Genomic DNA, 25,055 nt, shown 5'->3' with positions numbered 1-25,055 from the left:
AGGCCTGAAACATTTCTTGGCATTGTGCCCTTTACCACCACATCTACCACATGTGTGTGGCTTCCTTGCCCTCTTCACATTCTTCCCTGTTCCCTTTCCCTGTTCTTTATTCCTTTTCTTTTTAGAGGGTCTACCTGGCATGATTCTTTGAACAGAGGGCAGAGGCTGAGGCATAGCAGATTCACCCCATTGGTTATGTCCTGGAATTGCATGAAATGCTGGAGCATATGTAGCAGCATAAGTGGCAATATGATAAGCTGGGTGTACAAAATCTTCATAGTTGAGTCTTCTTTTGGCTATGCAAGCTAAGGCATGCCAACATGGGATACCCATCAAAGTCCACCTATAGCAACCACAAGTCTTGTTTTCAAGATTAACAACAAATGTCTCTTGTTCATCATCCACCTCAAATTCATGCAAATCTGCTTGAATAATTCTCATGTTCCAAATCTATTTCCGTCCTCTCTCAATCATCTTCACAACTGATGGTGATTAGGGGATTTTTATCCACCAATCACCATCTGACACGTGGACCAACCAGGTTCCGCCACGTGACCTTCACGTAGGCCAATGAGAACCTGCCACGTGTCAACCAAATATTCGTCCACCATGGACCAGCCGCGACGCGACGCGTGTCCTTCCCATGACACATGGGAAAATGAGCCAACAAGGCCCAATCCTTGTTGGAGGCCCAGTCAGCCCTAGGTTTAACCTAAACCTAGAAAGTGGCACGCTTCCCAAGGTTATAAATACCTTCATTAGTCCTCATTAAAGGGGATGACGCACATTAAACACTCTCACCTAGAGAAACTCAATTACAATATTCCGCATTAATTACTCCGTAAACAAGTACTAACTTGACCGTTGGAGGCGGACCTCCAAACCACCCGGAGAGTCCGTTTGTTTTACAGGTACAGGCGTCCGGTTCCAGTCTCGGAATTGTAACTCTCCCGCAGGACATCAGAAAACCCCGAAACAGATGGCATGATTAAACCTTCAAAATATTTCAAGCCTTCTCTCTTAGCACAACTTCTCTTCATAACATATCTTCTGATCCACTCCATTAAAGATAAGATTGGCTTTGTCCTAGCTTGCTTGAGCACATTGTTGAAACTTTCACAGCAGTTGTTTAGCAGCATCCCTGACTTTTCCCTAGGACTAAAGCCATGTCTAGACCATTGACAAACTGGTATCTCAGAAAGATATTGAAAAGCATCCTCACTCAACTTCCTAACCTCTTGCATATGTTTGTCAAATTGATGCTGAATGGAAAAAAAAAACTCTACATCACTACATGTATAAAGTGAAACAAGTTCAAGTGGAGGAAACAAACTAGTAAGACATACAAACCTTAGTAGAACTCCTTGCAGCCTTCCAGAAGCTCTCTTTGTATATCTGGCCTGGAAATTTGAGCTTAAAATTTGCCCAAATATGTCTACAACAATACCTTGTTTCTGCATTTGGGATAACTGTGTTGAAAGCATCAAGCAGGCCCTGCAATTATTATCATTTTCCATGTTAATAATTGGCACAGAACACTTGGGTAGCAATTTCAGTAAAGCATTTAAGTTACCTTTTGTTTGTCACTCATGAAGGTAACTGGATCTTCAGCACTCAATTTTTTTGCATAATAACACTTATAATACCCAACTTCTACACCTAATTCTCTTCTCACTCTCTTCATGAAAGCACTCATTTTATATGTGGGGTCATCCCTCCAATCCTCCAAGTATCTCTCAGCCAGATACTCACTAGTAACATGTGCATTTATATGATGATGCCCACATTTATGTTTCAGCATAAGACTTTTAATTTGAAAAGTCTCCTCATCTTTCAATTTCTTAGCATGTATCCTGAACAAACACTTCCTTCTAGTTGGACAATTACAAGCAAAAAAATTTCCAGAGACAAAATTACATGCACACCTTTTAGCACTGAACACAATTATCCTCTTACTCTTGTTGTGCAAAAACATGTAACTGTATCCATTCTCTATTGCATGGTGTCTTAATGCCTTTCTAAACACCTCATTTGAAGCAAATTTTAACCAAGCAGTAAGGTTAATCTTACTCTTGAAGTCAATATCAGGGTTAAAAATAGGGTACCTAACTTCTTCATCATCTGAACCAGCTGGACTATCCAACTCATCCTGACTATCATTCAAGTCATCATCATCTTCAACTTGTACTTCACCCTCATCATCACCTCTATGACTGTTCTGCTGCCTAGTTTGAATACTCTCCAAACTTCTATTCACATCTTCAGTTATCTCCTCATCAACATTGGCAGCAAACAGGTCATCATCACTTTCATCTTCAAAATCAAGATCACTCAAAACCACATCATCATCCTCATCTCCATCACTGTGAATAGCAGGATTCTCTTCACCTAGTTCTGGAATGGATTCAAGAGAAACAGGTGGTTGTTGAGTGTATTTAAGGAATAACTTCCTTTTTTTTTCCTTTTGGGTTGTAGAAGGGCTAGGTATGTTTATCAATTGAGAGGCAGCAATTTCAGTGATGTTCAGGACAGGGCTGTGGGAAGAAGTGGGAATGGGTGGGCTTATATTTCCATATCTAGGGTTCCTGCATTCAATAGCATGTGCTCCATCCTTTAATCCACTCTTTTTCTGTCCTATGTCATCACTTTGAGCTGATTGTGACTCACCCCCAACAGATACCCTATCCTTATCCAATGATGTAGCAACTAAGTCAGCAGATATATCCCCTCCTTAGATTTTGTATCAGTATAGAATCCCACACTTGGACCATATATAAGCCTCCTAGTGTCTTGAAATCTAGTCACATGTATCAAATAAAGATGATACCACCCATCTTTCTCAGGTACACACAAGAACTCTGGGATATCATTATCATCTTTCAACCTCTCCCTCCCTTTGAATAAGTTGTACCCATGCTTCCTAAACCATAACTCACCCATTTCAGTGTACCCTAATTCCTTCTTAACCCAGTCCACAAATTCAAAGTAACACACTTCCTCAACATTAGGGTGCAAAGACAGACCATAAAACTCACTATCACCATACTCATAAGTTGTTTTCCTCTATCGTCACAAAACTACCACCATAATATAGTCTTATGTTAATTGGCTTCGACATTTTCAACACTTCAATTGGGTAATTAAACCTAAACAACCAATCACATAAACTAGCATTTAAGTACCAAATTAAACACAATTAACCACCATTTAAATCAACAAAGAAAATCTAGGGTTGCGCATTTTATGAAAAAACACAACAAAAGGAAACAAATTCAACACAGTAACAACATCCAACCACTAAATACAGTACTTAATTAGGTAATTAACCCTAATTGTTTGTCTTTTTCCCAACATTGAGTATTTTAATACGCAATTTGCAAAAAACAAAATTAAAAAATTGGGAAGAACGTACCTGAGCCTAGTTATGTGCTTGAATGAAAAGATGTGGGCCTTGATTTTGCGTTTTGACTTCCTTTTCCGTTGTGGGTTTCTCTTCACCATTTTTACAGACCAAATTAGCAATTTTGGAAAAAAAATTTGCAAAATTTTACTACTTTGAAAGAGACAGAACACCAAGAGAGTTAAGACTTACCAAATGAAGAAATTGTGGGGTTAATCTCCTGCCAGATTGCAATTCACCATTAATTTCGTCTACAGTGAATTGCCATTAATGGTGTGTAGCTACTAGTCACGTCAACTGGGTTCAAGAAATGAAGGAAGGAAAACAAAATTGTAAGGGAAAAAGGGAAATCGAGAAAGAATAGGGAAAGGGAAAAAAAGGAAAAAAAAGGGGGGGGGACTTAAGTTGTCACGTGCCATGCACGTGACTTTTTTTGGCCGGAAAACTTTGGTCAACGTCGGAGTTTGGTCAAAGGACCCTCCCCACAACCCAATCTCCATATAAGGACCTTTGGTGCCACATTTATCATAAAAGGACCTTCCACACAAGGTCAACCTGTTAAAAGGACCTCCTTCGCAATTTTTCCAAATAATTAATAACTAATGAGAGGGTGATTAAATAAAAAAAAAATCTTATTTTCAACTTGCACGCGACTAAGGGTGTTCGGGTACACAATTTTCTAAATTATTCGAATAAATTACCCTGACAAGACTCGACATGTATACATAAACGTGCATGTTGCCAAGTCAGCAATCCAACAGCAGCAATCATCAACAACTTGTTTCTTTATTGGCAGCATGGTTTTTAGAACGAAGTTTTAGATGTATAACAACTTCTTGATTGTAACAGAAAGTTGTTAGAAATATTCTTGTAATAAGCTAGATAATTCTGATGTAACAATCCTTTCATTGATGATAATTTCTAACTTTTAAGAACCTTCTACGAGCTTAATAGTCATTTCTCAAAATCAATAATAAAATGAAATGTTGAGTTCTCTCTGAAATTTTCTTTGTTTTACTTCAAATTTTATCACAAGATATTTAGCCTTTATAAGGTAATTTTTTTATAATTGCACACCTCAAAACTCAACTAAGAGAGTAGTGTTTTTATGTAAAATTGGTGTGCGAAAATCAAAATAGCTATGCAGAAATCACCAGATTAGGAAGAGATAGTAGCTAGATAACACTTTTTAAGGAGGATCCACAAAGGTAGAAAAGCAAATCATAGTTTAGACTTCACCTAATTAATATTTTCAGGAAAAGGTGAAAATCCATTCGTACAGTTGACATCTTCTTCAGATTGATAGGTGCTCAAATCAATGGGTGAAGTTGATTGCACTCAACATTGATTATCATTGTCCTTCTTAAAGTGCACCATACACCTTCAAACAATTGTAACATAGGAACATTATCACATACTTTATTTATCCTTATCCTAAAATATACATGATAAAATACCACAATACACTAGCCGGGCGTTTGGTAGGAGGGATGGGATTGTTAGGTTTACAGTGAATTTCTAACTAGAAATCACTTATAATATCAAGAAATACTTAATAAAATGTGTGGGAAACAAAACCTAAAGATATAATTACAAGACAAAGTAATGTAATTAAACAAACACAACAATGGTGTTCCAATCAAGTATTATAATCTATGAAATTACAGAAATTTCAAAAGAAAACACTAGTAAGAAGATTAATTACACTTGCCTAAAACTCCAAGCCGAAGAACCACACATGACCATGAGAATCGCAATGCCCCTTGAGACTATGATCTTGATACACTGTCAAAGGCGTATGAATACTTTCCTAAAGGGTTAATTTCCCCCACACGGTGCTAGGGTTAATCCGGAAATTCCCTTTGAGATACAATTGACAGCCCTTTCCGTTCTTAGCACGAAGAATCGAAAAACCGATGAAGGATTCACAAAGATGGCTAAAATCAAGAGGTTTTTCTCAAAATAGTTTGCAAGAAAATTTAGAGAAAAATGGAGAATTCTTGGGGAGAAGATGAGAGAATGATATTCTGTCTAACACCTTTCGAAAAATCGAATTCCCTATAAAATAGAATCAACCGTCGTATAAAACCGCAAAACGGCAAGAAGCGCGAGCGCGAGCGAAGAGGCGCGGGCGCGCCACCACAGCAGCGCGGGCGCGCCACCATGGGGCGTGGGCGCGCCACCAGCCTGCGCGGGCGCGCCTCCTTTTTTGCCTCAAAATTCGTTTTTTCCAGAAAGTTAGCGCGATTTATGCGCGGTTTGGGCGCGGGTCGCGCCATGCCATGGCGCGGGCGCGCCAACCGGACTTTTCCAGATTTTCCAGAAATTCATCGCGGTTTATGCGCGGTTTTGTCGCGGGTCGCGCCTAGCTGGCGCGAGCGCGATTCCATAGAGCGAACGCTCCACTCCGACACTCTAAATTATTAACAGGGATTAAGTGGGATAAGAAGGTGGAATTAATAAATGGGATAAGGATAAAAATAGTGTATTCCATAGTTTGAAAATGAGTTGGAATTAGATTGGAATAACTAATAAAAATACAAAATTACCCTTACTATCCTTTCTTCACTCTCTTCTTCTTTCTCTTTCATTAAGGGTAGAAATGTATTTGACCCATTAAATTTAATCTCCATCCCTTATACCACCCCCCTTAGTTATTAATTGGCAGGGATAACTCCCTTTTTTTATCCCCTCCTATCCTCCTCCTAATCCCCATCCCTCTAAATAAACAAAAGACTTGTTAAATCCCGACCTCTTCTTTTATCCTATCCCCCTCTTCTATCCCTCTAAACAAACACCCTGTAGAAGTGGATGACCAACATCTTTATTGTAACATATATAATAGCAAAAACCTTGGCATCGCCATGAAACATGGATAAACTTATTTAGTACAATGAAACACGTGAAGTACATGACACAATATCAAAAACATAATAAAGTGTTAAATTAATCTCCCACGTACCCTGTTCTTCGAGTGCCTGAATTTCATCGGTCATCGCCTTTCTCCATCCTTCATGCTTCATAGCTTCTTTAAAAAATTTCGGTTCATTACCACCTGTAATTGCTACAATATATCTTCTATGCTTCAAAGAAAACCGGTGAGAATCAACAAAATGTGTTATAGGGTAACCTGAGAAAGGTGATGCGGATGAACGTTGAGGTGTAGATGGACATTTATTTCGTATGGTATGAGTCACAAAATCACGAAACTTAACTGAAGGAAATTTCACACGTTTCCCTTTTCCCATTTCATTACTCATTTTAGCTTGCTTGATCTCCTCCACGAAGCCACCCAATTGCTGTTATGTCAGTGCGATTATAATTGGCGCACCAGCACCCTCACTCGCACCCATCTGCGATGCACCATCGCTTGCCTGCGTGCTAGCTTGTTCAGGCCTAGCAGCAAGCACTTCAAAGCTGGCAATTGACCTGTCTGCGGCCTGGTCATGGTCTGCCCCTTCTTGTCGCGGGCCGCCTGCGGACCAGGCTGCTTGGGGTGTATTGCTGCCAGCAGACTAGTCCGCGGCCTGGTCGCGGTCTGCCCCTTCTTGTCGCGGTCTGCCTGCGGACCAGGCAGCTTGGGCTGTGTCTTCACCCCCTACGCCTACACTCTATTCCTCATCGCTGCACACATCGTCATTCACAGGTTGCACATGATTCGACCCCCTAACAACCTCAACAGTGGTAGTATCTAACGGAAATTCACTCTCAAAAAATTTGACATCTCGAGATACAAAGCTCTCCTTAGTCTCCAAATCATACAATCTCCAACCTTTTATTCCAAAGGGGTATCCCAAAAAAAATACACTCTCGACTCCTACTAGCGAACTTGTCACCTTTACTTCGTTGATTATAAGCATAACACAAGCACCTAAACACCTTAATATAATCATATAACGGTTGTTTGCCAAATAAAATCTCAAAAGGAGTTTTAAACTCTAGTAACCTAGAAGGTGTCCGGTTTATCAAGTGACAAGCCGCTTGCACACACTCTCCCCAAAATTTAAGCGGCAAACTAGCTTGAAATCTCAAAGCACGAGCCACATTCATAATATGTTGATGTTTACGCTCAACACGCCCATTTTGTTGAGGCGTCCCCACACAAGAAGTCTCAAATAAGATCCCATTAGAGAAAAAATGGTCTCGCAAGGAATTAAATTCCATGCCATTGTCACTCCGAACAACCTTAATCACACAATCAAATTGGCGTTTCACCAAAGCAACAAAATTAAGAAACATCAATTCAACTTCCGTTTTATTACGCAATAAATACGTCCATACTCCTCTTGAAAATTCATCTACTATAGTCAAGAAATAATGAGACCCAAAGTTGACGGAGTCTTGTAAGGTCCCCATAAATCAACATGAATAAGTTCAAAAGCACAACTAGCTCTATTGTTGCTATTGGGAAAACTACTTCTATGTTGTTTTGCCCGAAGGCATACATCACAAGATTTATTTTTGCTATGTCTACTAGAACTACTCACAACGGGAAAAGACTGAAGAACTTTTTCCGACGGATGCCCCATTCGTTGATGCCACAACTCTTCCAATCGATCTCCATCTAACTTCAAATCTTTCACCTCAGGAACACCACGAAAATAATAAAGTCCATCTATTCGTTCACCCGCTCCAATCACCTTCCTCGTCGTTAGGTCCTGTATAACATAAAGTTTGTTAGTAAATTGCAAAGTGCAATTAGATTCATCACATAATTGAGTCGCAGAGATTAAATTGCAATTTAATTGAGGGACAAATAGAACGTTATCAATCGTCAATTCCCCTTGCAAAATTACAGTGCCAATTTTGGATGCATTGGCACTTTTCCCATCTGGAAGCCCCACCGGACAATGTTGAACATTAGAAACATTCGTCAAGAGAGACAAATCCCAAGTCACATGATTGGATGCACCTGTATCAACAATCCAACCCAATTGATCCTTACCATGAAGCTTGGGTTTCATACTGGCTAAGTGATCAATAAGCTGCTGAATTTGAGCCAAAGACACACCCAAAAGGGCTGCCCCATCTGATGTGGTTGTTGTACCACCTTGCGTGGGTTGAGGGACGACCTGCCCCCCTGTTTTTTGCATGCATAGGGGCAGCAGCAGCACCTCGCCCCCCTGTACGACCTCCTCCTCTGTTAAAGCCGGAATCACCACCTCTACGACCCCGACCTCGACCTCCACGACCACGATCCCCCCACCAAAGCGGATAGCCGTGAATTTGGAAGCACCTTGATTTGTCATGGCCAACACGATTGCAATGGTTGCTAAACTTGTCGACATTGTCACTCAAACGCTGCGGTTTAGATGTATTATCATGTTGAAGTTTAAAAGCCATAGGACTATCCCGAGCCGCGGGACTAGCCATGGTTGTATCATCTCCCCGCAAGCGTTCCGCCTGACTGATTTGTTGGTATGCCTTGTCAACAGTCGGTAAAGGGTCTTGAGCCAATAGTTGACCCCTAATTGAAGCATACACATCCTCCAAACCAATCAAAAAATGATGCACAAAATCTTCCAGACGCAATTTTTCTGCATGTGCCACGATGTTGCACTTACACGCCCCACACTTGCAAGCGGGGACTGTAACATAGGTATTCAACTCATCCATATTTTTAAAATTCGACCAAAATAAGCAACCACAGTACCTGTCTTGCCTTGCTTAATTGCATTCACCCAAGAAAAACTTTAATTGACAAATTCGTGTGTCACTAACCACACAAAATCGGTTTGTAAGATTATTCCACAATAGTTGAGCGTCATCATATTCACCAATTGTAGTCCTCACCGAAGGATCCTAAGTGTTTGTGATCCAAGCCACCAACATAGAATGGATAGCCACCCAATCTTCCAATTTGTATTCATCAGTCGGCTTCTTGATCGAACCATATTAGTGCTCACCGAGGGATCACTTTGCAAAATTAGTGCTTATGTTATGCCAATGCCCTAGTTGATGAAATAAATCCAACTTGCCTAGGTCGATTAAGTACCCTATTGACTATTGGCATCATGGACATGACCAAATATGTCATAAAGTCTATATTGAATAGAGATACCCATATTCTTATCATGTTGTGTATGTATTGCATCATGACAATTGTTTGTTTTCCAACATTATTATTATTCTAAATCTTGAATTATTGTAGTAATTATAATTTTTTTGGTGTTTACAGAGCCACAAGGACAAAGGATGAGAATCGATTTCAAGATCGGGAGGGGAGCTCTAACCACCTGAGCCATCCCTCACCCTCGTAGTAATTATAATATTCATATAAGGTAAGTAATGTTTTCCCAATTATTCAAGTGAGATCGGGACAATAGATGCCACAAAACTAGAGCATTTTGTTGCAAATGGAAGAAGTCAAGTGGATTGATTTGAAGTTGCTTTAACTTTCTTCTAACCAACAAAACTTCCCAAAATTACAACTCCACAAATCTTTTATAACATGTGACCAAAATAGACGTATCAACAACAATTCCTCCTTCAATAAAAACACTTTTTTTTTTTTTCTCATGTTTGTTAACACTGTAATAATAATACCAATAAATCGTGTAAATAAATAAATAAATCTCCAATTTTCTGAATTCATACCCCAAAACTAGGAAAAGGGGGAAAAACAAAAACCCAGAACTTCAATCTCTCTCCTTCAATTTCTAACCCCAAATTTAATGGGAATCGAAAATTATCCCCAATTACAAGCTTAAATTTGCTTGTTTGAATCTCGTTACAGAGTGATTATCAATCAAATTTCGAATTTTGGAGCTTTATAATTGTACAGTAGGGATTTAATCGGGAAAAGTAGGGTTTCTTTTTCGATTTAATTTGGTTTATTTTATATCAAATTTTGTTTATTTTAGGGTTAAATTGATTGTAGATAAGTAGAAATTAGGGTTATGGAGACGGCGGAGAGCAGTAATAGAGGGAGGAAAGAGAGAGAAGAAGTGAAAGTGAAGTTGAAGACATTGAAAGCAGTTATGGAACAGTGTCAAAGAGCTCTTGAATCTCTCAACACCGATGGTTTGCGCGATGATGCCGATAATTCTGATGATAATGAAGATGATGATGAAGATGATAGCAAAGTAGCTGATGAGAGAGATAATTGCGCTCGATCTTCGCCTTCTTCTTCCCCAGATTATGAAGCCGAGGAAGTAAGCGCTTTTGATTGTTTTTTTCTTACAAGTATTTATAATTTAGCGATGAATTGAGCCGCAAAGGCAATGATGTAGACGGGATTTGATTCCGGGTTTTGGGTAATATTCCTGGGATTTTGTTATTTAAGCTAGCTAGAATCCATAGTGTGTGGAGTTTAGTTGATTTAATTGATAATCGACTGAATTATGGTTGTTTTGTTGAAGGTTGTTGTGGGTTGATCTTTACTGGGTGTTTTGTTATTGTGATTTGGGTGTTTATTGATTTGGTTATTGAATTTTCGGAATGTTTATTTTGGTGTTTGTTTGGTTTGCAGCTGTGTGGTTTGATTAAGTCGAGGTTAGAAGGCCCAGAATTTCTTGAAAGGATAGAGAGTGCTCAGCTCTCAGTTCAACAAAAATTTCCTGGTATGTTTTAATCTATGATGTATTTAGAGGCATTTATCAGAAATCTTGTTGCAAATTCGATAATTTTGAATTAATGTAATGTGTGAGTGCAATATGGGATCATCTTATTGAGTGAATACTAATTTGTGGCAGGTGAAGAAGGTAATTCTTGGGACATGGTGAGTGATAATGATTTGTGGGAAGGTGGGAGTGCTGAGGATGATCAAGAAGACTTTGTTGTTGTTCGGCAAGAAGACATTGTCGATGGAATTGCGTGCTTCATGGCTGCTTATCTATTGTCTCTTAAACAGACGAAGGTATACATTCAAACCAATGGCAATTTAGGTTTTTGTGATATAGCTTTCTTTCTTATTTGAGGAATTGATATGGGGAATTAAGCAAGTGGTTTATGTAGATTAAATGAATTACCGGGATTATGCTTACATGAGAGATGCTTTCACTTAAACCATTGTAAGATGCATACACTCACTTTCACCAATTACTTATCGTATATATTATTGGATAGTATACTTATATTCTACCAAAGACCTGGTGTCTTCTCTGTTCTTATCATCTCCTATCTGGGGTGAGGTGGGAGACTTAGAAGGTTAGACCTCTTTCCAAAATAGATGATAGGGTAATTTGGTACATGAAATAAAGCGTATTGGGCCTAAGACATTGTTTGTTACCTTGGCTACTTTGTGTGTGTATTGCATGTTTAGGGGTCACTCATGCTGTACTTCAAGTCCTTGAACCTTTGGACATGTACTCCATGTGTGGTCAAATATCCACCAGCTGTTTGTTCTGATGCTGCCTGCAGTATTCTTTGAGGAGTTGTCAAATGGTGTATGAGAATTTCGTTTTTCTTAATTGTCAACTGTCACATAGGGCGTCTTACAGTTCATAAAATATGCAACTTGTAATTTTAGAATTTCTGATAGTTTTAGCAATTCTCTACTTTGTCAGTAGGCTATAAGCTCTGGTCCAATCTAATAATGAAGAGCAATGAAAAAATTATTCTCTAAATTTGGAAGACCAGACTTCTTTGAATTCAAGCTACCTTTTCCATGAAGACAGTAGTTGGATTATGGCTTTATGCCTATTATACAGATTTTACAATTCATAATCTTGTTATATATTAGGCTAAAATCTCCTCCTTATAAGAAATCTAAAAAGATACTTACAAATTTTACCTGAATATACTTGCAAAATTTACCATCTTTTTATATGATGGGGTGAAATCTCCTCTTAATTTTTATGTAAAAAGAGACTTTCCAAATACTACCTGAAAATATCAGCTCCTTGTTAACAAGATATACTTGCTCTTGTTCTCTTGTTGAGAGTTCATAAATTTGCCTCAATGCAATGTGTTATGTATTGTTATTGTTGGACTATTGTTGCCTAATTTCTCCAGTCTTCCGACCAGTCCACTCATGATAATCTATAAAACAATAAAAGGAAAACAATTTACCAGGTGACCTGCTATATATTTTTTTTCTTCTAATGATTAAAATTGAGGACTGCTTGTCCTTCACGCTTTCTAATGATTAAAATTGATTGGAGTGAGGGGAAGACTTTGCTCTGAGCTTGACTTCTTGCTTTTCATTTTGCAGGATCTGAGTCCTAACAAACTCCAAGATGGTAAGCTTGTGAACTTTTCTATATATTGCTCTGAACTTAATTCTTTGTCTTTTCTATTTAAGCTTTTCGTGTTTTGAATCTGTAATGTCATTGAGTATTGCCTTTGTGCCACTGGAGATGTTACTAACTACAGTTAACCTTTCCACAGCTCTTAGCAAAACTTTCTCTATAAAAAAGAGAAAGGGGAAGCTACGAAAAGCATTGGATGGAACTAAAGTAATCTACAATGTTGCGTCCTGGAGTGCAACTGCAGTTGGGTAGGTTTATTAATCCTTGATGCTTTTGTTCTTTCTGTGCAATATCATTGCAGTTGTCATTTGTGCAATTTTTCTTAGTATAAATGAGCTGTAGACCAACATTTATTTATAAGTAATCTAGATCTGTTGCTGAATTGCTACATTCTCCCTACATCTAGAAGCAATGTGTTTTGAAACAGATCTGTGAACCAATTGTTGCATTTTATATGTGGTTTTGTACAAATAAATGCCATCCAAGATTCCCTTTTCTTTTCTACTGCTAATTCTTTGGTATATTCCAATCATAAACAGTAAGAGTCAAGATTTGTCATGTAGTTGAAATGTTTGGTAACTGAATTCTTGTGCTTTTAATGACAGAATATATCAAAATCCTGCACTTCTTAGAGTTGCGACAACAGCCTTCTGGACCTCTTGCCGTGTCATATCAAGGCTTTTCTGAATTGTTATCAGTTAGAGAAGCTCATGAGGGCAGAGCATGCTCCATGTGTTCGGTTAAATTTGTACAATCCTTTCACATTCCACAAAATACTTTAGAAAGCAAGTGCATTCTTTTGTGTGCTGGATTGATTGTATTCTCAGCAGTAACAGATCATGTAAATATCTCCATTTAATTTAATTCATCAGTTTCAGGGTGCTTAACAGTTACAGTACGCCTTTTTTTTTCCCCTCTCAAGGATGCTGCTTGTGTAGCAAACATGCCTTTTGTGCTTACACTTCCACCACCTATGTCAGCTAAGAGTAGCTCTCAATGGAACCCCAAGCACTTCCTACCTCTAAATGTCCCAAGTTTGGGGAGCTTATATCGCTCCTACCTCCTCACTTCCTGTCGGTGCTGAAATCAATTCATTATTGAGGCTGCTGCACATTTTGCTTTTGACAATTAGGAAAAAAAAACGCCAAAAAAGAACAGAAGTTTGGAAGGTGATTGTTTTTGGACGTGCTTTGCATAATAGGAAAACGAAAAGAATTAGGAAGGTGATTGTTTTGGACATGTTTTGCGTGACAGGAAAACGAAATGAATGATGTCAAAGTATTATGCAACCATGGAGTAGCTGTCAATTGATAATTGAAGGCTTCAGCGTAATCCAGAGTAAATTGATTGTAATGGGTAATTTATGCCGTGCACGGTGCGCTTAAAGTCATAAGCATTTTAAATTTATTTCAATTTAATGGTGTATTTTTTAAAATTGTTTGTAAAAGGAGTTTAGGAACGACTTTCTCACTTTTACGTTGCAACCTCGCTAACCTGTCAATTTAACTAACTCATGGAAAAATTTTAATAAGTCGTACGATTACATAATTTGTCCAAACCTTTTTTTTTTTTTTTTTTTTTGTCCAAATTAAATCATCATAATTGACTTTATCCTACAATCTTCGCTAATCTTTATGTGTAAATTTTGAGCATTATTTGTAAGATATGAAAAATTCAAAAGTTGCACAAAATAATTAAAGGAAGAGGTATTTTAATTAGTGTTATGGCCTAAGTCGCTCTCTTACAAAAGGTTCCGAATAAAAAATTTAGCTATCAAGATTTTTCGAGATTGGTGGTACGATGGAGAATTTGCCAGGGAGGGACTCATTTTCGTTACATCACCTAATTTATAAGGAATAGGGGTCGTCATGAGTTCTAGAAGTTCTATTTGGTCTAATTACCAATTTGTTGGCAACATTTACTCGGTAGTATAACGGAGACTAGTCGCTCCAAATCTCTGATATCCATCCCATCTTCAGCTTCATCACTGGAATTTTCAATTTGGAAGTAACAACATAAAATGTTCAAATAATAATACTGATATACATTTCTAAAATGTCCAACAAAATTTATTGTTTTCAAAACTTACATAAAACTATAAATTGGAACTAGGATATTATCTTATTAACAAAAAGAATTTCTATATATTGATTTTCTTTAGAATGTGCTATTTTAATTTTTTAAGAGTGCTAGGAGTACATATTCTCATTCCACAAAATTGTGTCATGACTACAATCAGTAAACTTATCTACATAATTCTACATTATTTCAGTAATAAAACGTGTTACTCTTGTGAATTTGGGCGTCTTTACACAACATCGATCGAACTTCCATCATCGAACGAGGAGGCTCAATGTCCTTGTCTTGTAAGGCATGCCCCAAAAGCTGCTGCATCTGTGACGCAAATGTGTCATCAAGAACCTGCCATATGTTAGAGGCCCCGGGTTAGTGACAAGTTAATACAGCTAAAGCAAGCTCTGGATACTTTGTCATCTTTAAGTTTCCTTCCACAAACAGTCTTATAAAGAGGCAAAGAATTTGTATTTAAGTACACCAGTAACAGATCGTATCCCGGAGAAAATTTACATTTTCTTAGTAATACTATGGTTTACATTGATATGCTACAATCAATTTATAAATGGTCTGGTAAATTATGTCAAATTTTAAATTCTGAGTTACGACAATGTAAATTTTTCTGTCAGGAGGGAGTGGTGTATGTAGTTTTAAGAACAAGTGAGATATAACAAGCTCGAGTAAATACTCACAGAAACAGCAATCGTTGAGCCCTTGTACCACGCTTTATTTTCTTTCCGATTCTCCAAGAAACTAAGAACATCCTGCATCACAAGTATAAGCAGTTTAGAGTGACATCATGTAAGACATCTTAGATGCTTTACAATTCAAGTTTACGTCTGCCTACCTGACCAATTCGGTCCCAGTAACCCCGGCATAGAGCAATAAAGACATGAGTTTCAAAGATGGTGTGCAAATGATTCAACGTGCTCATCAGCTGTTCTTTCAGAGGCTGCATTCTATTTCTAACATCAGATTCCCCAACGCTTTCTTTGGAATCTTGGAGAATCTTCTTAATTTTTGTAGCGTTTTGTAACCTCGTCTACAAGAAAATAGTTTCAAAGTTGAATTGACAAAAGTCATCAGAGCTGTCTCAGAGTCTCAGTCACAGGAGCTAATGCAGAGAAATACTCACATTTTCAACCACCTTTTCAACAATGGCTTGCAAGTAGTTTCTGAACTTTGCTCTTAGCATGACAGTAACCTCACTTAAACGCTCTCCTGGTGTCTGATTGCCAGCATTAGGGATACAGGAACCCCATGACTTAAACTGAGTTTCTATCTTGGGACGAAGAATGTCAAGCATCCTCTTCATTGAATTTAAAAGGATTCCAACCTGCAAAACCAAAAAGAGTGTAACAAGCCCTCATGCCAATGAGGGATCATATCGTCCTCATCGGAGAACAATTTGAACGGGATTGATAAGAGTGTAAGAACAATTTGAATAGACAGAGAAGTACCTCATCTGGAACTGCATATGGAGCCACATTTCGCTTGGTCAGTTTCTGCATATACTTGAAACCAAATTTCTTTGGCGCAAGATTTTCTTTTAGAGGGGCCAAGACATCGGAATATTGTCGGTCTAGAGCCTCCACTATGGACTTCTCTACATCAGCCACAGCCTGAAAGTATGATTACTTAGTGAGTACTAATGATACTGCATGTAACAAATATGTATGACATTTACTTCTTAGAACTAAGGCCTAATGATAATATAAATCTATTTAGTTCCAAAATAACACAATTTACAGGCCAGCTTGTAATTTGATAATCCATATAGCTAATTTATGACAATTCCTTAGAGCTTAGGACTAGTGAATATTGTTTTTTTAATTTTACAGGAAGCATATAAATGAATTTAGGCCATATTCAGAAGAGATACAGCAAAATGTACAAATTTGTTTTAAAAATATAACATACATTTTCCAAGAAAAAGCTGTATTCTGGCCAGCGGCTAACGATGACTTCATAATCATTCAGTGTATCTTTCAGTCTATCATACATTTCATCAACAAAGGGGGTAGTTGAATGTTGTGTTCGGACACCAGACCATTTGACCTGCAAAAATAAATTGTTAATGGAGAATATAACTAATAACAAGTTAGAGTATTAATTAAATAAATCTTAAAACACTTCTGAACGGGATTGATAAGAGGGATTATTTTGAGCAGGACAAGAAAAGACTAATGATTTTTTTTTTACGCAAGACTAACAATGAAGTTAACATATATCTTTATCATCATTGCTAAGATCTACAAACAGTTAAATCTTAAATTTTAGGACTAAACAGAAAAGTTATACCCAATTAGGTTGGTATCATTACCTTGTCAAGTTTGCAGGTTTCAAGCAAAGCCAACCGCTTATCCTGAATCCAGACAACTATATACAAGTGGAACAAATCTTTTGCATCAACTCCGCCTTTGATGGGACTACATATAAAATAACAATCGATAATCAATTTTTTTATATACTAATTAGAGATTAAAAACAAAAAACGAAGGAAAGAAGAGCCAAGAATTTACTTGATATTCCAGCTGACGAGATCTCTTTGGAAATCTGCTGTAGCTATCACAAGTTCTGCCACAGGTTGTGAAGGACCAGACGGAGGGCATGCAATGAGGAATTCACGTATCCGGTTGCAAAGTTCTACACTATATATCGATGAAGAAAGATTTGGCAGGTCGACAAAACTGCATTAAAAAAAAAAAAAAAAAAAAGAGAGAGAGAGAGAGAGAGAGAGAACCTATTAATAACTGAATTTTTTTGGTCTCATCTCAGGGAGAGGGAGGGGGGAGTTTTGCATGATTAGAGGCACCTGGAACTATAAATTGTAAGGAAGAGGTGGTCAGGAAGGCATTCCAGCTAGAGCATATAGACCCTTAATAATGAATTTTATATGCTTCAAACAGACTCCAAGTAATGTTTTACATCAAGGCATGTAGGTGGTGCTTCCAAATACCCATACACTCATGTATGTGCATATTACCTTAGCTTGCAGCCTTTTTATCAGATGATTACTAATAATCTTATTATTTAAAGAAGATGGTAAACAGCTTCCACAACCCAATGCATAAGACTCCCTATATGTTAATTTGTAAACAACACAACACAATGACCTTTGGTCATAATTTGGTGTTGTACTGTTGTAGCATTGGTAGGTATTGCAATCACATAATTTTACAGTAGAGCAAAGAGCTTAAATTAGCACAAGAAATGAGCAATACATACCTGGGAAGTATGTGCTGGTTGTGGATTTCAATATCCGTGGAAACTTCATTACTGATGTTCAAGCAAAGATTTCTCATTTTCTGGTATGCGGTGGTCATTGTAACGTGATCTAGCATGCTTCCTTCACCAGTATTACTAACATACTCATCTGTCTCAGCCAAATGTCTCTTCGACCTCTTCTTTGCAGCAGCCTGAAAATATTATGAACATTCAGCAGGACAATCTAAGTAAAAAATCTCCCAATGTAAATACTTAAATGGATGGTGCTTAACCTGGAAGTGTCTGCAAAGTTTATTCTGCGCCTCGGGAGACAATATATCGTGAAGAAGAGTGTAAAGTTTGACAGCAGGTTGCAAAGCAGGAGCTGCATGCCCACTTGCAGGCCTGAAGACTTCTGTCATTCCAGAAGGCAATGATTCATCCAAGGATTTGTAATTCTCAAACGCCAGAGCAAGTATCTGCTCAATTTGATCTTCCACTTCACCTAAGATGCGATTCTAAGTAACCAACAAGCAATGCATCAGGGATACACATAAATTCAAACAGTGTAGTACTGTAGTATGGCATTCACATGAATAATGCTAAAGGCAAGAGGACATTGTATGTATTCAAAGCCTATCTTTATATCAACATACCTCCTGATGACTTAATGTGCTCTTAGTGTGTCCCTTCATAACCACAGGATAAAGTAAATCATACACAAGAGTCAGACAATCAGCTGTCGGTGTGGCAACATCCATGACATAAGTAAGGTATCTGTCATTATAGTAAATTGAGTTGCAATTATCTTAGGGCATGACTCACACAGATCTCAAAAGCAATCATGCACATAATTAATAAAAGAACAAGGTTTACCTAAGTTTAGTGTATGCATCAGAAACCCCATAATAGGTTGCGAATTCTTCCAATAACCATTTCCACTCGCCATGCAGCAGTAAATGTCGTTGTTGAAAATGTTGAACTTTCATTGCAACTTCTAAAACCAGGTCATAGGCTACAGTCTCTGCCACAGAGCCGCACTAGTAACACCACACCCACACACAACACACAAAAATTATAAATAAGTTGACAATTTTGTCAATACAAAATTCTAGGAAATCTTCAAAAACATACAGCATTACTCACACATACACAATCTTGCGCAAGAAATTGACTAACTTATACAAAGGAGAATTTTCAGAATACTGCAGAAAGTTTCTAAAAATTACATGCTACACAGCTATGGAAAAAAACAACACAAATATATTTGCAAGAAAGAATATGATGAACAAGAGGTAAAGGTCACACATTCTGTTAAGCTATCTTTTTTTTTTGGTCACACATTCAGTTAAGCTATCAAATGACTAAAATCCTGGATAGCATCTCTATCAAGAGATCATACCTTATTATTAATGTTCTCCTCGATACTCGTTGAGAAATTGATATAAAGTTGTATTTTACCAACAAGCTCATGCTCTGGTTCATGAAATAATGACCACCAACGTAGTTTATCATTCTGCAAGATTATTCAACAATAAACTTCTCTTATAAATGATATAAGATTCTCCACTAGTACATATGATACAAAGATCAGAAAGATTACTGGATCATCAGCAACAGTAGCCACTTGGGCAACAACACGCCCACATGTTTTTCCTTTTGAATCCTGAACTTCGAGAATCAAATCATCTCCCAGACCATCTGGAAAGCTGTAAGGTTGTCAATGATTATCCCAAGACAACAACTAAATATAAAATAGTACAGAATCAAGAAACATACAATACATGAGTTTCGCCCGAACCGGGTTGCATCCGAACCACATCATCTTCAGGTGAACTTTTTAATCTCAACAGACAGAAATGACTCTCTGGTAGCATCAGAGGAAAAAGGTGATCATAGATTAGAAGACTCAGAAGATTCTTGCACAGCTTTAAATATTTCTAGTTTTACAAAACTTAATCCATGGATCTTTGATTCTTCAAAATGAATCCTATCAAAGCAAGATATATGACCAAAGAAGCTGTATAAAACATTCACGTCTTGGATTTAAAATGCTTGAAGGATTACCTTGCACAGGTTCATATGATGATGCACTGTTACGCAATGTGGTCACTACACCAACTTTTAAAAGACCAGAAACCTGCTTTAAGTACTGACTACTGGCTTGAACATAAGCCAAACTCTTCTTTGATAAAGAACCATCTGTAGGCTTATGGAGTACAAAACGCACTCTTCGAAGGGCATGCCATCCGGAACAAACTGACCTCTGCACCTTGGATAACTGTGAGCGGGCAGACTCCAGATTTATAACTGGGGCCTTTACAGAACCAAAACTACAACCAGTAGGTGGGTCCAGTCCCATTCTCACTTTCCGAACTGCAATTAAAGGAATCTCAGGACCACTCATAGAAAATTAATTTATTAAAGTAATAAAGTCTAACAGCAATGGTAAATCATACCTTGGACCTTCATCTTCCCAATTATTTTCTTTGGTTTCTGTGGTGCTCCTTCAGCTGCAACTTCTGAGCCACGCTTAGCCAAAATTTCCTCTTCTGACTGCAATAGTATTTGCTGCAAACTGTAATACATAAAACAAATATAAGCCACCAAACATTATAATTATGGACAAATGCTTGAAAGCAACAAAGTTCCATTCATGTAATAATTTGTTCAAGAAATAAATCAATCAATCAAAGCCTTAATCCAATAAGTGGGGTCGGCTACATGAACCAAATTTGATTATTCTGTGTGCCACAAAAATCTTCCTCCTCCATCCCTTACGATTCAATGCTTCATCCTCATGCAAATCCATATACTTCATATCCTTCCTAACTCCTTCCAACCAAGTCATTTTCGGTCTCCCTCTAAATAATGACAATTTAAATCCTAAAGTTCCATATAAATCCCAGAAAGTTCTCCTGATATTGAATTTAAGTCAATATGCAAATTATGGAAAAATCCTAACACCATAAGAAAGAGAACAAATGTCTGAAATTGTGGAAATGAGCAAAACTCATAGTTAACAGAAAAAACATAGTGCAGTGGATTGGAAAAGTCATTTGGCACAACGCTAACAACCGCTACAGCAGATTAGAACAAAGATTAAAGTAAATCTTCATTCCCATAATAATCGCCAAACACACTGTTAATTGTACACATTTTAATCTTTGATTGAAGTGCTAGAAATATACAAGTATATAGCAATAATGAAAGAATTGATGTAGACTAAACTCACCCAAATGCACTCCGCAATAAAGCACACTCATTTTCGAGAAATACAGGAGCTTCCATGCAACTTCTTGCCCAGGCATTGAGACAAAGACGAACACAAGCATCATATGCAACCACTGAATGCCATGGTCCTTGAGTGCTGAGTTATTTACCAAAATGAAACAAAGGAAAATATCTTAATCTTGTAAAATAGCATAAAGTTTAGAGGTAAAAGTTAGATAAGCTAGAATGCAATAAGTAGGATAACAATTCCGATATAAGCAATAATTACCTTGCATGAAATGTAGGCAGACGAGCAGCATGTGAACCTGAAGACCCTGCAGATTCTGCACCGCCCATAGTTCTGAGAAACAAATTAAAACAAAATTAATTTATCTTATCAAGTTACCCAGGAAATACATTAGTGTCATTGTTTAGTTAGCAAAAACCCAAAAATCTATACATTAACCAAGGATGACACACCAACCTTGCATGTGGACCAGAATTTGTTTTTTCTGTACTATCCACTTGATGTGACCCAGATAGCTTAACACTAGGAACGATTGGCTCAACTTTGTCAGAAGCATCATGAGAATCAGCAGATACTTTGTTATTGGGTCCAGGCACAGCTTGATTAGCATCCTGACCAGAGTTGCAAACTGGAGGTGCACTTGGGGTATCACCATCATCCTACATGAAAGGGCTTGTTGAGTCCACAGCAATAGAAATTGCTAATATTACAGAAATACAGCACAGCAAGAAAGCTGAAAGAAGCAAACAGCCAACCAGGCAGCAAAATTACTGGCTTACAGAAATGAATCGCTCAAATTTCACGCAATTATATGGGCATAACAAGCAAAATTACTTGCTTAAAGGGATAAAGCGCTGAAACCTCACACAAAAATACTCCATAACATTGATAACAAGCAATGAGGACTATAGCCAGCCAGGCAACAAAAACAATTACAAGCAATTTAGGCAGGAAAATCTAAGAAATAGACAACAGCATAATAGTTTATGAATCTATTTGACATTTAAAAAAAAAAAAAGTAACAAGGGCATGTGTTAATATAAACATGATACAAAAAGATTTGTCTCCAGGAAATTATGTTTCTACTCTATGATTTCTAAAGTATATGTCAGATTTCTTTGTAATCCATCAAACTAACCTAGATTCTCTTGCTGAGGCAGGAAGAGAAGTGGCTTTAATTGCTCATGCAAAGAGTGAAAGACTTTTCTAGTCAACAATCCTTATTTGAACCTCATCTGCTGTGGCAAACCAGGGCACAAACAAAACAAATAACAATTTATTCCTTATCTTCACAATATGGACTTACATGCCATCATAAGCAATTTAGAACTCGCTGAAGTACAAGTTCTCATTTCAAAATCCTCACCCCCCCCCCAACCCCAAATATAAAATTTTACTTGGGTGCATAGTCAGGCATCACTGGTAGCTGACCAGCCAAACTTCATTACCCCATATTTTTCCAATTAATATACTTGAATGCTATTTACTGACACTACAAATTATAGCTTCATGTTTTAACACAGGTCAGTGGCATCATTTTCCATTTCAATTGAGTATCGAGAAATGACGCCATATATACAAATTTCCAGTTGTGACTACAGTTGCAACAGTAAAAAAAAGGTATATTGAGCTTGGCATCAACACAGAAACAATGCAGCTGAAATTTACCAAGTTTGGACATGTATACTTGCTTCTTCACAACATGTGCTGACCAGAATTCAGTTCATATTGTCAACAAGCTTGTGGCAAATTTGAGTCACACTACCAACCAATCAGAAAGGTTTCACAGAAGGTAAAATGAATACACTCATATTTTCATACATGTTGGAAACAATTATAAACCTTTATCAAGCTTGTAATTATACACATTCTAAAAAAAATGAAATAACATACCTTCCCAATATTCATCTTCGAAGTTACGCTAGATGCATAGCCTTCTGAAACACAAGCTTGTGAGCGAGAAGCTGTGCGAATGTTGCTATCAATTTGTGAAGAAGAAAACTCGGAGCTACCAGCAGAATCTTCAGACTCATCTTCTGCATAACCATTCTGCACAACTGGGTACCTTCCATTCTTTTTAACTAATCGCTCACCCCTCGTCCCACTCAACTCCACCGACGAATACACATCAGAAGACAGATAATCACTTCCATAACTCATCCGAGTTGGAGGCAATGATCTTGTGTTGGAGTATCTGTAACTACTCGTAATCGAGGGAGGTGCACGGTCATCCTGCGGGGATGAATCCATAGAATACCTCCCGCCGTAAACATCCTCCTCCTCGGATTCCGAGGTGATGTCATTGCCAGAGACAGAAGCAGACTCATCCCCAGGAATGCCTCTAGATACTGGAATTGCAGTGGGTGGCAAATGCCCACTTCGGAACTTCCCAGGTGGTGGCAACCCAAAACCTCGGCTACTACTTCTGTTTAGAATTGGGTCAATCCTTGTTCTATGGTCTAACACTGACAGTGGTTCTTCCTTCTTACCATTCTTAGAACCCTAAATTACCAAAAAAAAAAAAAAAAAAAAAAAAAAAAAAAAAAAAAAGAGAGAGAGTTTTATTAAATTGAAAACATTACCAGAATTCCAAACAGTCCCTAATTTAACCACTATCAAACATACCAAGATTGCCAAAATTAAAACGATACAATTGAACAGCATATAAAACTGATACACAAAATTTATAAAATGCAAATATAGCAACATTTTCAAAATTTAGATCATACCCTCAAAAAAATCAAAATAAAGTGCAAAAATCAACAACATTACCAAATTCAAATCAGGCCCTCAATAATTAGATAATCATAAAATGCCATGCAAAGTTAAAAATAAAGTGCAAAATCAACATAATAAAGAAATACTTAAAAAAAATTACAGTAATACGTTGCCAAAATTTCAAATCAAACCCACAATAGAAACAAAAAAAAATTACAGAATCCAAAATGTAACCAAAATTAGCAACATTACTAAATTTAAATCAGACCCACAAAAATCAACCCAGATAAAAATTCAAAAATGCAAAAATTATAAAGGGATAATGTGGAAGTAGAATAGTACCTCTCGAACCCATTGAAGGGCACTGTTATCGAGGCCTTCAGTGAACATTTTTAGGGCGGAAGTTTCAACTTATTGAGAACCTAGTAAATATAAAAAAATTAAAAAAAAAAACAGATTTTTATTTATCAAACTTCAAAACAAAAATGAACCCAGAAAATAAAAAAGACAAATTTAGAAAAGAGGAAGAAAGGAAATTTGAAATGCAGAAAAAAGCAGATAACTCACATAGAAAGCTTGAGTTGGGCCACAAAAACAGAGAAGCTTCCTCTAATTTTGTAGAGAGAGAAACCTGAAACTGGGAATTTAAAGAAGAAGATGAAAAGAATTTTTAGAGAGAGAAAGTTGAAGTTTTTAAAATGACATAATCAACACTCAAGTACGAGATTAGTAATTCCCAGATTAAGAAAGAGAGTGTGCGAGGAGCGGTGTTGCTACTTGCTTAGTTGCTTAGCAAGGAAGAGTGCCAATTTTATGTTTTTTTTTTTTTTTTTAAGTGTATGTTTTTGTTTTTGTTTTTGTTTTTTTTTTTTGAAAAATACTTTATTATTATTCCCTTCAAAAACAAATGAATAAATAATTTATCGTCTACTTTCTTCATCTTTTTTCTATGATTACATTTTGACTTTGATGATCGATGTTTAAAATCTTTGACTGTTAAAATTAACTAGTATGACATATTGTTTGAAATGTTGGATTCGTCTTGAATTGAATAGAATTTATGTCTAGTTATATTGATTTTTTACTTTACAAAATTATATTGAATATATTCGGGGTATTGGAGTACTTTTATTAATTAGAGTTTTTTTATTTTTTTATATGAATAATATGACCCATACTAAAGGGTAATGAGACATTGATTGGTGTATATTTTTGTTTCAAAAAT

General features: G+C 37.1%; 2 protein-coding genes across 2 annotated transcripts; one reads left to right on the top strand and one right to left on the bottom strand.

Annotated features, from left to right (window-relative positions):
- The first annotated feature begins 9,922 nt into the window (after positions 1 to 9,922).
- On the top strand, positions 9,923 to 13,505 carry LOC110709732. The gene is made up of 6 exons (XM_021887960.1): positions 9,923 to 10,554; positions 10,872 to 10,962; positions 11,095 to 11,258; positions 12,555 to 12,582; positions 12,731 to 12,839; positions 13,197 to 13,505. The coding sequence occupies exons 1-6, from the start codon at positions 10,300 to 10,302 to the stop codon at positions 13,276 to 13,278; spliced, it is 729 nt and encodes a 242-aa protein (XP_021743652.1). The 5' UTR covers positions 9,923 to 10,299; the 3' UTR covers positions 13,279 to 13,505.
- A 1,106-nt stretch (positions 13,506 to 14,611) lies between these two features.
- Positions 14,612 to 24,813, bottom strand: LOC110709731. The gene is made up of 23 exons (XM_021887959.1): positions 24,398 to 24,813; positions 24,173 to 24,252; positions 23,006 to 23,614; positions 21,569 to 21,771; positions 21,374 to 21,445; positions 21,107 to 21,241; positions 20,331 to 20,449; positions 19,939 to 20,247; positions 19,651 to 19,738; positions 19,475 to 19,580; positions 19,274 to 19,387; positions 18,748 to 18,911; positions 18,528 to 18,648; positions 18,165 to 18,389; positions 17,893 to 18,083; positions 17,187 to 17,354; positions 16,988 to 17,093; positions 16,585 to 16,722; positions 16,125 to 16,286; positions 15,800 to 16,000; positions 15,512 to 15,706; positions 15,357 to 15,428; positions 14,612 to 15,012 (listed from the first exon to the last, which is right to left on the bottom strand). The coding sequence occupies exons 2-23, from the start codon at positions 24,218 to 24,220 to the stop codon at positions 14,860 to 14,862; spliced, it is 3,699 nt and encodes a 1,232-aa protein (XP_021743651.1). The 5' UTR covers positions 24,221 to 24,252; positions 24,398 to 24,813; the 3' UTR covers positions 14,612 to 14,859.
- Between the last annotated feature and the right edge of the window lie 242 nt (positions 24,814 to 25,055).

This window comes from Chenopodium quinoa, unplaced genomic scaffold, assembly GCF_001683475.1.
Source record: "Chenopodium quinoa cultivar QQ74 unplaced genomic scaffold, ASM168347v1, whole genome shotgun sequence".
NCBI lineage: Eukaryota > Viridiplantae > Streptophyta > Magnoliopsida > Caryophyllales > Amaranthaceae > Chenopodium > Chenopodium quinoa.
This window is presented reverse-complemented; position numbering and strand designations above follow the sequence as displayed.

Excerpts from the sequence above, each read along its gene's own strand:
- LOC110709732 (XM_021887960.1), top strand. The coding sequence starts at position 10,300 with ATGGAGACGGCGGAGAGCAGTAATAGAGGGAGGAAAGAGAGAGAAGAA. Across the intron at positions 10,555-10,871 it reads CAGATTATGAAGCCGAGGAA|CTGTGTGGTTTGATTAAGTC; the intron begins GTAAGCGCTTTT and ends TTTGGTTTGCAG. Across the intron at positions 12,840-13,196 it reads TGGAGTGCAACTGCAGTTGG|AATATATCAAAATCCTGCAC; the intron begins GTAGGTTTATTA and ends TTTTAATGACAG.
- LOC110709731 (XM_021887959.1), bottom strand. The coding sequence starts at position 24,220 with ATGTTCACTGAAGGCCTCGATAACAGTGCCCTTCAATGGGTTCGAGAG. Across the intron at positions 19,388-19,474 it reads CTACTGTTGCTGATGATCCA|AATGATAAACTACGTTGGTG; the intron begins GTAATCTTTCTG and ends ATAATCTTGCAG. Across the intron at positions 16,723-16,987 it reads AAACCTGCAAACTTGACAAG|GTCAAATGGTCTGGTGTCCG; the intron begins GTAATGATACCA and ends TTATTTTTGCAG.